Source organism: Mus musculus, chromosome 5 (assembly GCF_000001635.26).
Source record: "Mus musculus strain C57BL/6J chromosome 5, GRCm38.p6 C57BL/6J".
Classification (NCBI taxonomy): Eukaryota; Metazoa; Chordata; class Mammalia; order Rodentia; family Muridae; genus Mus; species Mus musculus.
Genome location: NC_000071.6, coordinates 92,668,429 through 92,681,823, shown reverse-complemented (window position 1 = coordinate 92,681,823; position 13,395 = coordinate 92,668,429). Strand labels below are relative to the sequence as shown.

General features: G+C 42.7%; 1 protein-coding gene across 15 annotated transcripts in view; it reads left to right on the top strand.

Moving 5' to 3' along the window:
* Window positions 1-6,351: 6,351 nt before the first annotated feature.
* Window positions 6,352-13,395, top strand: part of Ccdc158 (coiled-coil domain containing 158) — a 67,236-nt gene continuing 60,192 nt past the window's right edge. For 2 of the 15 annotated variants that reach the window (XM_006534996.3, XM_006534991.3), the window contains exons 1-3: window positions 6,373-6,766; window positions 9,108-9,151; window positions 13,016-13,152. In XM_006534996.3, coding sequence (XP_006535059.1) covers window positions 13,086-13,152 — 67 coding nt within the window. In that variant the 5' untranslated portion in view covers window positions 6,373-6,766; window positions 9,108-9,151; window positions 13,016-13,085. Of the gene's footprint in view, window positions 6,767-9,107; window positions 9,152-13,015; window positions 13,153-13,395 lie in introns of all 15 variants that reach the window. The other 13 variants (XM_030254576.1, XM_006534994.3, NM_177230.3 and 10 more) reach the window with 11 other exon arrangements.

The window sequence follows — 13,395 nt, the reverse complement described above, 5'->3', positions numbered from 1 at the left end:
TCTTCTACACACCATGACACAAGTGTGTTCAGACTCACACGTGCATACACCCACATCATATGTACACATGCACACAATAAATAAACACATGAGCTACACCTGTGATGCTTAGGCTGGCATGGGGGGAGTGTAGCTTAGTACCACATCAGCAGCATCTGAAGGTCAAGGTCATAAAGTTCAGGGCAGCCGGGACACCCGAGACCCTACCTCCTCCCTCCTCCAAAGGCTAACATTTAATATACAGCACAAGGCCTGTATTGTTTTATTTTATTACTGTTTGCAGTAATAACTTTACCCAAAGGGCCCAATAGTAGGGAAAAAATATCATTTTTATATAATGGTAATCTAATGGAAACAGGTATGCCAAGTGAAAGTGGTAAACCTGAGTTGATCCTTAAGGGTAATTTAGGATGTTTTTATTGATACTTCCTTAGGCTGTTTTTATTGATACTTCCTTTTGCAGCTTAATTTGTAAACAAAGACTGAAAGGAAAGCTGGGCATGGTGGTGAGGGTTTGTAGTCCCACCTAAGCTGGAGAATCGTGAGTTCTCAAAGTTCAGCCTTAGTAATGCAGCAATATTATGTCTAAAAAATAAAAAATAGTAGGGTGGGCTCAATAGGTTAAGCACTGTTGTGCAAGTGAGTTCTAACACCCAGAACCCTTGTAGACAGCCACAGTGGTGTCTGTGTCCATGATCCCTGTTCTCCCACGGGCAGACCAAAGATGGGGATGGATAACCCGGAAGCTGTAAGTCAGCTAGGAAGTGGATTGAAGCAGAGACCCCAACTCAAGCTAGGTAGTAGGCAAGCAGCTACACTTAAGGTTGCCCTCTGACCTCCACATGAGTATCCTGAAGGCGTTTGAACACACACACACACACACACACACACACACACACACACACACACTATAGTATGACTTTTTCCTCTGGGTTTCACAGGGTCTTCACATTGTCATTTTGGTATGAAGGTAACTTGACTTGGCAGCCATGGTGTGCCTGTGGAGGTCAGAGGACAGACAACTAATTGGAGGGAGTATTTCAAGGATCCCCCCACCCAGCTTCTTCCTGATTTGGAAGAAAGGCCTCAGAAGAAAAGTGTCACCGTCTCTTTTCTGATTTCTGCTACATCCCTATCCTTCTGCCTCATATTTAGACTTGACTCTACTTTACTAATTTAAAAATAAATCATTTTCATAATAGACACACCCCAGCAGGTGGCAACTACACATGTGGGTGCTGGGAACTGAGTTTGGGTCCTCTAGAAAAGCAGTAAGTACTCTTACCTGGTGAGCCATCTCTCTGGCCCCCAGTGTCTGCTTGTATGTGTCTGGCTTACTTAGTATGTTTTGAAGGTTTGTTTCTACAAATGTATTCCACTCCCTTTGCTTTGTTTTGTTCTGAGACACAGTCTTGTGTGGCCCAGGCTGACCTCAAACTCACTACATAGTCAAGGATGACCTTGAATCCTGATCTTCCTGCCTCCACCTTCCAAATGCTAGGGTTACAGGTGTGTACCACCATGCCCAGTGTGTGTGTGTGTGTATGTGTGTATGTATGTATGTGTGTGTGTGTGTGTGTGTATATATATGTGTGTGTGTGTGTGTGTGTGTGTGTGTGTTTGTGTGTGTGTATATATATATATATATATATATATATGTGTATGTGTGTGTGTGTGTGTGTATGTATATATATATATTTGACAAATTCTGCAAGGTCTTTCTTACAAGTCTCATCGTGTGTCCACAGAGGAGAAATATAGCCACAACACCTTGCTCCCCATCTAGCATTCCCATACTCAACTCTTTCAAATGCCATAGTATCTTTCTAGTTTTACTAATTTTTTTTTTTTTGCAATGGGTATATATGCATCAGGGATACAAGGGCCTTTCATGCTCTCGATGACAACAGCTCTGCCTTCAAGCTACAGCTCCTACTTTTGCTGACATCTCTAATACAATTTTTATTTTATATATTTATTAATGCTTGTTTTGTTGAGACGAGATCTCACTATATAGCTGTAGCTGGCGTGGAGAAAGCTCCGTAGACCAGGCTGGCCACAGACTCACAAAAATCCAGTTGCTTCTGCCTTCCAAACGCTGGAATTCTAATTAATTTTCAAAGCATTGAATTTTGGTTGTTTTTAACTGCTCAAGAAAGTCTCTGAAAATGAAGCCAGGGTGACATCTAGTGGTCCTTCTGGGCCACTAATTTATTCAAGTCATTGCAGACAAGATGTTGAAGTACAGGTTGGAATAAATTATATAGTCTTAGAATGATTCTGAACAATCTAAAACAAAATCCAGCTTATTTTAAAGCTTGCCCATTTCTCTAGGCAATATTTTATACACAAAAAGAGTCACCTCTTCATGGGTCTTCCTAAGACAGCCTTAGGTAGCCGGCAGCTCCTGGCCTGCAAAGGCCAGAAGTGGTTTACACACTGCCCCCGAAAGCAGGTTCTTGGGAAAAGCATGAAGGCACGAAAGTTAGTTTATTCCAATAGTATCTCCATGCTGGAACTTTCCCTGAAGTACAGAACCATAGAACATTATGATGGATACTTCCCCATAACTGGGGTTCAGCAAGAATCAAGGAGAACACAAGGAACAGACAATGTACAGCACCTGCCCCTCAAGCTACAATAAGGCCCGTGTCACAATAATCACAGCACAGATAATCAAAATCTTTCCGAAGGGGTCCACGGTGATTGTAATTGCCATGGCGGTTTTATCAGCGTACATCGGGCACGACTCATGGATGGTATAAGGCAGGTGGCGGCAGTTTATTCAAAGGGAATTTTGTCTCCATGATGTTAGATCTTAAAAGGTCAGCAGAGCCTCATGATGCACACCTGCCACCCCAGTGCTCAGCCACAGAAACAGGAGTATTGTCAATTCAAGGGCAGCTGGGCTACATGTGACATTCCAGGCCAGTCTGGGCTATGTAGGGATACCCTTGACTCAAAAAGCAAGCAAGAAAACTAGCAACATAAACTTACTGTACAAGGACTTCGAGAATTCCAGGAACACATGAGCAAATAACACCATGTGATATATATATATATATATAAACAGAATGAAATTCTCTGGGCATGGTGGTACACACCATGTAACCCTAGCATTTGGAAGGTGGAGGCAGGAAGATCAGGATTCAAGGTCATCCTTGACTATGTAGTGAGTTTGAGGTCAGCCTGGGCCACACAAGACTGTGTCTCAGAACAAAACAAAGCAAAGGGAGTGGAATACATTTGTAGAAATAAACCTTCAAAACATACTAAGTAAGCCGGACACATACAAGCAGACACTGGGGGCCAGAGAGATGGCTCACCAGGTAAGAGTACTTACTGCTTTTCCACACTTTCCAAGCTTAGTTACCAGCACCTATATGGTGGCTCACAACCACCTGTAATCTAGTTTGAGGGGATACAACTCCATTTTCTGGCCCCAAGGGCACCAGGCACGAATGTTGTACATATATGTTCATGCAAGAAAAACTCTCGTACAAATAACATAAACCTTTTTTAAAAAGCTCTATTTGCTTATACATATGAGCAGTGCCTACAGCAGATAAGACCATAGACACAGAAACTAGAACAATGATTGCTGGGGTTGGAGAAACTAGAATATAATAAGCACCAAGTTCCAGCTGGGGAAGAACGAAGTTTCAGAGAGGACTGGTTATAACAAAACAAAAACCAAATACAATAAACAAACAAACAAAAAACCAGCAAAAGAGTGTGTGAGCTAATGCCACTTATAATAAAAATGCCAAAAATGGGCCCCTGGGCCAGTGAGACAGCATAATGGGTAAATGTACTTGTAGCCAAATCTGACCGACTGGCTTTAATATCTGGGACACATATGGTGGAAGGCAGGAGCCAAGGCCTGCAAGGTGCCCTCTGACCACAACATGTGCTCTACACAAATAAACAAACAAATAAATGTAATTTTCAAAAGGTTTAAATAATCATTGTATGTATATTTTAACATACGTTTAAATGATAGTGTTGTTGGAGTTGTGATATATATATGATATACATATATGTATATGTATGGGATATATATGGGATATGTGGCATACATATTTAAAATACTGTTCTAAGCAACTGTGTTACATTAAAATGTATATAAAACAACCATATATATACATATATATACACATACATACCATATGTAGGTGTGTATTTTGCAGCATTTGCATAGCATTTATGATTGGAGTATGATTCCTAGAACAACAGGGGAAAAATGCTCAGTAGCATGGCTGGAGAGATGACTCAGTGGTTTAAGAGCACTGGCTGTTCTTGTAATGAAATGTGATTGGAATCACAACTGCCTGTGACTCCAGTCCCAGGGAATACAACACCTCCTTGGTGCAAAGACATACACACACACACACTATATATATATATATATGACACCCACACACAACACATTTAAAAATTTTAAAACAAAGAAACAAAAAACCAAGATGATATATTATTCATCACTCATCACTTAAGCCTGGTGCCTATCAACGTCTGTGCAATAATGAATGGCTGCTTAAGGAATCCTGGACCCCTTCCTTCCTCTTTAAGCTCTTTGTTCTATAAGGCAAGGAGGTGTTGTTTTTATACAGTTCTTGCCCTGCAAGTATGAAGACTGGAGTTTGGGTCCTCAGCACCCACATATTCAAAAGCTTGGGGAGACAGAGACAGGAGGCTCTCTGGGTCTTGCTGGTGGGTCAGTCTAGCCAACTGTGAGCTCCAGGCTCAGTAAGAGACCCTATCTCAGGAACTAAGGTGGAACCCGCAGTATGGCTCAGCTGGGAAAGGGACTCACCTAGCAAGCTTGACTCCCTGTGTTTGGTCCCAGAACCTATGTAAAAAGGCAGAGGGAAAGCTCTCTCCGAGGAAGATACCCCACACTGACCTCTGAGCTCCACTTGCACCCCTACTATAGTTAATGCTCTCTAGAGGAACAGAGTGAATGCATATTTAGGCTTTACTACTTCACCTTTCACAGTAAGGTCTGTATCCCTCTGAAGAGGCTGAAAACCCAGGACCTAGTTAGTGTATAAGGCTGGGTGCCTTAGCAATCCTAGGCTGGTACAGGAGGTGTGGGGAGCCCCTGGTCTTCAGTCCACATGGGAAGGCTAAAGAAACTGGGTTCTGATGGTAACAAAGGATGGTAGGGACAACCACAAACTCACCTTTGGAAGGTTTCCCTTCCACCCCTCCTAACTGGGCTAGGACCCACATTTAGGCTGAGGCTTCCTAAGTCACATAGCCCGATCAAGAGAAGAAAAAACTTTATTCAGGGTACAAACACACACAAAATGAGACAGCAATAAGAGTCACGTGTTAGGTAATTAAAATGTTTTATGCCAAAAGAACACACTTATGTTTTGATAGAAATGAAAAGGTTTAAAGGAAACTAATTGGAACTTGTTTTCAGTCTAGTCACAGAGGCTAGCCATTTATCGTCCTGCTTAGTGATTATAATTTCCTGTTTATGTACTTGACGCTATAGTCCTAGTTGTTTCCAAGGCAGTAAGCGGTATGACAAAAGTCTTCAATGGTACTTCATAAAAGGTTACAATTTGTAACTGCATTACATAAAAGTGTTTGATATTTATAGTCAATTTATACACTGTATATGTGTTGTACTACTTAACCTTGATAGTTAACAGAATCCAACATCACAAAGCAAAAGTTGATCTATACACTTCTGTAAGAGCATAGTCTAAGAGGCAGAAGGATTCCAAGTTTGTGGCCACCCTAGGCTACGTAGGGAGTCTCTGTCTTCAAAACAATAACAAACGCTACAGGTTGTATCTCTCATCTTCCGCCTCTTTGGAACTCTTTCTTTGGGATGCTAATTTGAACAGCACGCTGGAGTCTGAGTGTATAGTCGTTATAACGACAGAGTAACCGAAGCACAGAAGAGGAAACAGCTCTCCGAAGGCAGAAAGGTCAGTTATCCGAAGAACTCTGAACCTGAAAAAACAGTCCGGACGGAAGTGCAACTTAAAAGCACAGGCTAAGCACAGGCGAGCTGCAAAATGCAAGTTATTCTGTTAGCTTGAACAGGCAGGGGTGGGGTGGGTTAGGGGGAGTAGACTGCACATGTGAATAAGGATGTCAGCCTGCCCCTCTCTCTGAGCGCTGGTAACAGAGAGGATCTGTGCCATTTGGTAGCTGGGAGGATCTTTGTGGGGTCTTTGTGAGGACGACAGGAGAGTGAGGCTAGATAAGGAGCCGGGTTGCAGGGCAGTAGTAAGCGAAGAAATGTGGCTTGTTGGGCCTCCCTGGTTGCCTTGGCGACGGGGTAGGGGAGCGGGGAGCACGTAGCAGTCCGGGGGCGTGGTCTTACAGGCTGCCTGCCCCGCCCCCTCACGGGCAGCGCTCTCTCAGGCCCCGCCCCTCTTCTTCTGCCTCAGCCTCCCCTCTCCCCTCTCCCCTCTCCGGTCCAGCCCTCCTCCTCACGCCCCGCCTTTTCTCGTACCTCAGCCTTCCGGCTTCTCTCACGCCCCGCCCTCCTTACGCCCCGCCCTTCCCTCACACCCCGCCCCCTTTCTCCCTAAGTTCCTCGCCGCCAACCGTCAGACCGGGCTTGCGCTCCGCAGAAGCAGGGAGCTCGAGGCCTCGAGGTGGCCGGTCGGGTGCCGTGGTAAGGTAGCTGCGCGGGGTCGCGGTCTCGGGTGCAGTGAGAGCCGACAGGGTCTCGCAGGTGCGGCCGCGGCCCCCGCGGACATGCGGCCGGTCTCTTAGGGCTAGGTGTTGTTAGCAGGTATGCGGACGGAGTGCGCCTCGGGGTACAGGGAAGGGTCGTTCTCCTTGAGGACCTGGATCGACTCCTGTTCCTTCTGGAACTTTCCATGGCCTTATGGTCACACGTGGAAGCAGCCCAATCACTTTGTACAGCTGTTTTCCACTTTGTACACTGTCCCTGTTCTCCAGGGGCAGTGGCGGGAAACCTGGGTCTTCGTGACTGCAGAGTCACTTGCAGAATTCTTTGAGTCCAACAGGACTGCTCCCTGCTCACTTTTGTTCCGGCCTGGCTCCTGGGAATCTCTGGAAGAGATGGGAAACTGTGGGGACAGACAGTGGAGTCTCGGGCTGTCACCAGTATTTCGTCCCACATGAGACTGTGTGACTGTAGCCTCTTGATAATCCACTTCAGGTCCTAGACTTTCCACCTCAGCAACAGCCTCCTTTCCCACAACACTTGCAGAAGTCCCCAATTGAGCGGTCCTAGGCATTGCTCCTGTTAAATGTCAGGTTGGCTTTAAGGTCACGGGAATGCAGAAAACAAGTAAGTGGTGTGGGCTGTTCCTCGGTGTGTTTTGGCTGATAACTACATAAGAAAAAAAGGTCCAGAGTGTTGAATCTTCCCAGAGGGTGAGTTAGACAGGGCTGCTAATGTGTGTATACCTATGGTCTATGGGAGTGGGAAAGTTGAGGCAGAGATCTGAAATGCCAACCTCTGTGCCACGTTTTTCATTTTTTTAAAGATGTATTTTTATTTTATGTTAATTTAGTATTTTGCCTGCCTGTGTGTAAGGGCACCATGTGGGTGCCTGATGCCTGTGGTGGCTAGAAGGGGTTGTGGGATTCCCTGGAACTGGACTTACAGAAGGTTTTGAGCAGCCATGCAGGTGCTGGGACCTGGACACTGGCAGCAAGTGCTCTAAGGCCTAGCCATCATTCCAGTCCCATATTTTAAATTTTAATACAGTTATCTATTCATTTTAGTTGAGTGTGAACTACATTTAGAGGCTGTTTACCCTCTAAATGTAGTTGTTAAAGATTTATTTGATGTATCTACAAGGCCTTTGCTTGCTGTTTTAGTTTCGGGGGTGACTCTGTTCTTCTGTATTAGAGTGATCCACTTTAAAACTCTAGAATCTAAAGCTGGTGTGGTGGTGCACACCTTGAATTCTAGCACTCAGGAGGCAGAGGCAGGCAGATCTCTGTGAGGTCTCCATAGAGAGCTCCAGGCCAGCCAGGGCTATGTAGAGAGACCCTGACTTAAAATACAAAAACAAACAAACCTATAGCATCCATTTAAAAGGGCCTTTTTCGAAACCACCTATCCCCAGAGGGCATGGGGTTAACTGTATGGCCTTACAAGCCAAATACTGGCCACCTAAAAAGTTAGCTCTTAATCTCTGGAGCCTGGAAGTGTCTTTGAGAAAGGTTTTGCATATGTGACTTAAATCAAGAATTTGTTTTTAAATTTTGGATTTATTTTTGTGTATGAGTGTTTTGCCTGCATGTATGTATGTATGTATGCCATGTTAGTGTTTGTTGCTCACAGAGGTCAGAAAAGGGCATCAGATTTCCTGGAACTGTAGTTACTGATGGTGGTATATATACTATCATGTGGGTGCTGGGAACCAAACCCAGATCCTCTGCAAGAGCAATGCGTGCTCTTAACTATGGAATCATCTCTAGCCTCAATGCCAACATCTTGGAAGGGAGGGATCATCTTAAATTATGTTTGTCCTCAATGTAAACTCTCGGATCATAGAGAAGCAGAAGGAGGTGGGGAAGAAGATAAGACTACAAAGGCAGAGACTAATGTGGCTAAATCTAGGACATATGTAGAGATGATAAGTACAATGAAATGCATTAAAATTTATCCAGGACAACTTAAACAGATCCATCCTCCTTTGCATTTGCCTGTAACTAGAGTTAGCCATAAAAAGTGTCTTTTGTGAATTTTCTGTAGGAAATCATGGGATGTTGGAAATTTTAGAGATGTACTGGTCAAATGCTTTGCCCAGGCAAAGGCATCCAGTAGCCATTGTCATTGCAGCAAGTCCTCAGCTTGAACACTGCAGAGAAGCCCATGATGTGTACACTTGGGACTTGGGTGGCAGAAAGCCCACTACTCACATGAAAGGAGAGAACTGACTCCATCCAAAAAGTTGTCCTCTGACTTCAACACACAGGCCATGGTACACACATGTCTCTGCTGTCACAAACACACACAAATAATAAAGAAATAAACTTGTTATATACAAGTATTTCCAAACCTTAAATGTTAAAAATTTATAAATTCAACTTTTGGGGAGCAGTAAATTTTAGTCAGTGAAGTAGATTAATAAGCAAATTTCATTTTTCAGGTGTTAATAGAAGAAACTGAAAATAAGAATATCCAGAAATTAAGGTATCTCTTATTTTACTAATTATCGGTTAATAGTTTTGAAAATGTGAATCATTGAACTTGATGAGTAGCTAACCTGGAATATCTAACTATAAAAGCAACAAGAGCTCTGTATCTGTGGCTTTCAGACTGGGTTTCGTGGGGCTCTGTTTTCACGGATGAATCTCATGGACCCGAGAGAGGTTTTGGTAGCTAGGGCCAGAACAGTTCCTAGCTTTGGCTGGTTAGAAAAGGTTTGAAAAGCTCAGAGGTCATCTCATTGGGTGTAGATGGAAACTGAAGCTCAGAGCTAGAAGTTGTACCTGTGCTCTAATCGTATTCAACAGTATGAAGCTTTCTCGATCTGGGTTATGTGCTCTGCAGCGTTAGCTTTCTGCCGTCTGGGATGTACTGATGACATTTGACCTAAACAGCCAACTTCTGTATTATATTACAGTAGCCCTGTGTTTATATTTAGTTAAACCAGGTCAATTCTACTTTTTTGTGTGTTCGTGGATTTATATAAATGTTGTATCTTCTTTTTGAATAAATAGAAAGATACAATCATTTATTATGGAGCAGTAAGTTGCTGTACACAGCCCAAATTATAAACATTCATTCTAATTCATGTTATTACTAACCTACTAGGTAGTGCTGTATGCACATATTTTGAGGCAGATCCTGTATAGGAGGGCTTATGCATGAGTTTTTCCAGTTAACCTTTGCTCTTGTGAAGTATGCATACCACCTCCATATCATAATCTTAGAGATGTCCAATGTTGTTGTCAAGATTACAGAGGTAGTGCTTCCTTGATGACAGCTTCTAGGGAAAAAGAGTGGAACTGAAATCAAATGCACATCAGTGTGATGTTACTAAGCAGTTGGTAATTAATAAACACTGGCAGTAAGTGCTGTTCACTGTTACTCTCCTTATACCTTTAGTCTGCTTTTAGGGGAGTGTACACCAACCCTGTGAAATCCCCAGTCTTAAATTTCTATGGAAGATAGAATGGTCCATCATTGTAAGTGTGAATCACTAGTTGATAAATCTGGGAACCTGAACAGACCTCCTTTTAAGTAACATAGCCAACCAAACTTGGACTTAACTGTAAATCATCTTGCCCTAGAGATGTTCTAGTGTAGTTGGGTCCACCTTAACAAGAGTCCACCTTAACAAGAGTCCTAAGGAAAGAAGTGGAGATGGAGACTGTTTATTCTAGGAAAGGAGTTCAAGGAGGAGGAGGAGTAAGTACTCAGAGGATGTCTCTGAGCCCTTCAGCTAGGCTGTACTAAAACCTACAGATGATCTTCAAAAGGCCTTAGTATGTAGGGTTCCTTCTGCAGCATTCCAACCATGACTGCCTTTGCCAGTTTTAAGGCTCTTTCCAGTGTGAACATATGTACAATTTTAAATGAGGCAGAAGTGTTAGTAATAGACCTTGGGCAATCCCAGAACAAGCTAAGACCTCACCTCTGTATTTCAGTCAGATCTGAAGTAGATCCTTGTAGGTCTGGGAATGTAGCTCAGTGACAGTGACAGAGAGCTTCTCTTATGTGTACCATGCTCCCCAGTACCACAAAAATAAAGAAATAAATGAAAATAAATTAAAGGCATCTATGCTACAAATTTCTGAAAAAATATATTTGTAAGTTCGTTTTATGATCCTCAAATCATCCAAGTGCAGAGCCCAGCAATTTTATGGTTTCCTGAGGAAAAAGCCTTCAATTCCAGAAATCCTCAATGATTTTACAAACTTAGAGTATTTCAGTTCTAATGTGTCATGAGGTGAAGGAACATGGAATCTCTGATCGAAATGAGGATATGGTCATTCCAAACTAATGCAGACTGAAATGCAGGGAGCAGTTGGTTTGGGGGTTTTGTTTGTCTGTTTGTTTGTTTGTTTTGCTCTATAAGGACTTCATTATTCTAAAGTTCACAAAATACTGGCAGCCGTGCCAAATAGAAGTGCCAAGCATCTTTGTAAAGAGCTGCTGCTGGAAAGTAAAAGTACCCAGTCCTATGCTGCTGTGCTTACTCTGGGTGTGGGAGGCTGGGTGGTACTGGGTTTAGTCAGGGCCTTGAGCCTTCCAGGCAGGCACACGACCAACTGAGCTCACTTTTCCATACTTTCTTATTAGGGGGAGCGTGGGTATGACCTATGCCCACATCTGTGAGCTTTACTGTAGCCCACAGAAACAGTCTCCATTCTGGCACAAGTGCCGTTCAGTAGAAGGCATGGAGCCCGTCCCAAACCTTGCACATCCACCTGGCTGCAGTGCTGGCTCTGCATGGCCTCGGTGTGCTGGCCTACAAGGCACTGTCTGCTATACTCCTAGCCCTCAGAGAACGGTTTGTGTGGGCCAGTTTGCATATCCTTCAGTGAGTTGTGAGTGCAGTCTCCTCACAACAGCTGCAGGGTCACAACTGCTGCTTGGCTGAAATTTTGTCATCTGCTGGTCACATTGCTGTAGTGTCTGAAATTACTAGGTGCCTTTTTTATTTGCTGTTTACATGCATGGTATCTTGTCTTTAATTTTTGTTTTAAAATTATTTTGTCATTATGAGGGTGCTTGAGAATGTTTACTTTGGAGTTTCATGGAATAATTGTCTTTGGCTTCACTTCTGTTGTTTGGTGGAGGAGACTTGACCAGCAGAAAAGTCTTTGCACATTATCTGACCTTTGTGTGTGTTCTGTATGGAGATGGTCTGCTTTTGTTTGTTCTCTTCATTTCAGAGCAGGGCTGTTGGGCTGCACATGCCCTCTTTCTATGTAGCTTTTGTGGTAATGGTGGGGGAGGGGGTGGGAGGTGTAGAGGGAAAGTCCAATGTCCTCTGTTTTGTTCCTACTGGGTCCTTAATTTCCCCTCTTCCATCGTTTCTTCCCTTTAGCCTATCATCTTCAGGGAAAGCTACCTCTTTTGAAATATTCTCCTCACAGTGATGCTCTGAGGCTGAACTATACTCAGGGCCCAAGTGGGCTCAGTGTTTTGGCTTCTGTTGTTTCACTGTCTCAGAGTGCAGTTTTCTGCACTGGTTTCTGTTCCCTTCTGCACCTTGAAGTCTTTTCCTTTGCTTCTCCCATTTCTCCACAGAAGTGCTTCACAGCAGGCTGGTGGAAACTGCCTCACCATATAGGGAAAACTCTTCTATTTCTAGATATTTGAAGGCATTTTGTCTTTAGAGTACTGACAATGTGGAATACACATAGTTTTCTTGGTTTCTATCTTGATTTTTTGCTTGTTTGAGGAAAAATAAGAAATTTGGAATTAGGCCACCATCATTATTTTCCATACTTAGTAGCACCTTCTTGATCAAATATAAAACCATAAATATTATTTAACATCAAATAAGTTTTTCAGCTTTTATTAATGATATCTAATTTGCTGATTTGAGGTCTTTGCTACAGAGATAATTTCTATTATTTAGGACCACAATTTTATTGAAAGAATAACTGCCCCAGTCAGATCACTAGTTATCATAATAACTAAAATATTAATCTTTAAATTTTAGTTTCTCTTTAGTAACCCTTTGGAGGCTGGGCATGGTGGAGCACACTTGTAATCCCAAAACGTACACAGCAGGAGCAGGCAGATCTCTGTGATTCAAGGCTAGCTCTGTGTACATAAATGAATTCTAAGCCAGCCAAGGACACCTTGTTTTGTCTAGGTGACCTGTTCAGACAAAAGTAATGAAAACTGCTTTGGTCTTAAAGTCAAGTTTTACAATAAAATTTGACTTGCACATTAGTTTTATGTAACAATAAGATATTTCTGTATTCATATTTTTCTAGAGGAAAGTGTCAAAAGCATTAACAAAGTCTGTTCCTGTTTCCCTATAAGCTTTTTCAATAAGATCTTAACAAAGAGTGAATGCTTTATTTCTCATAGATAAGAACTGAATGATCCTAAGAAGCGCTCACTTCTCAAGATCTCTAAGAAGAGGTAGGGAATAGTTCACATGGAATCAAAAGCTTGTGAATCAAAAAACGAAGATCTTTTACCAAGTGGCATCACATCCAAAGGAGGTATGCACCTTTTCTAAAGCCAAAACAGGGCGGGAGGGATGCAAATTCAACAATCTTCATAATAACCATCTTAGCTCCTAGTTTTTAGTATGCTTTGTTTTTAACTGCAAAGCACAGAACTTAGTTGTGAATGTCTACTGTGCTGTTTATAATTCTGTTTTTGAGTTAGAGATTTCCTAGCGTTGTAACTGAGCATATCTGGATTTAGTATGTTTCCATTATCTTTTATCTAAATTGTTTCTG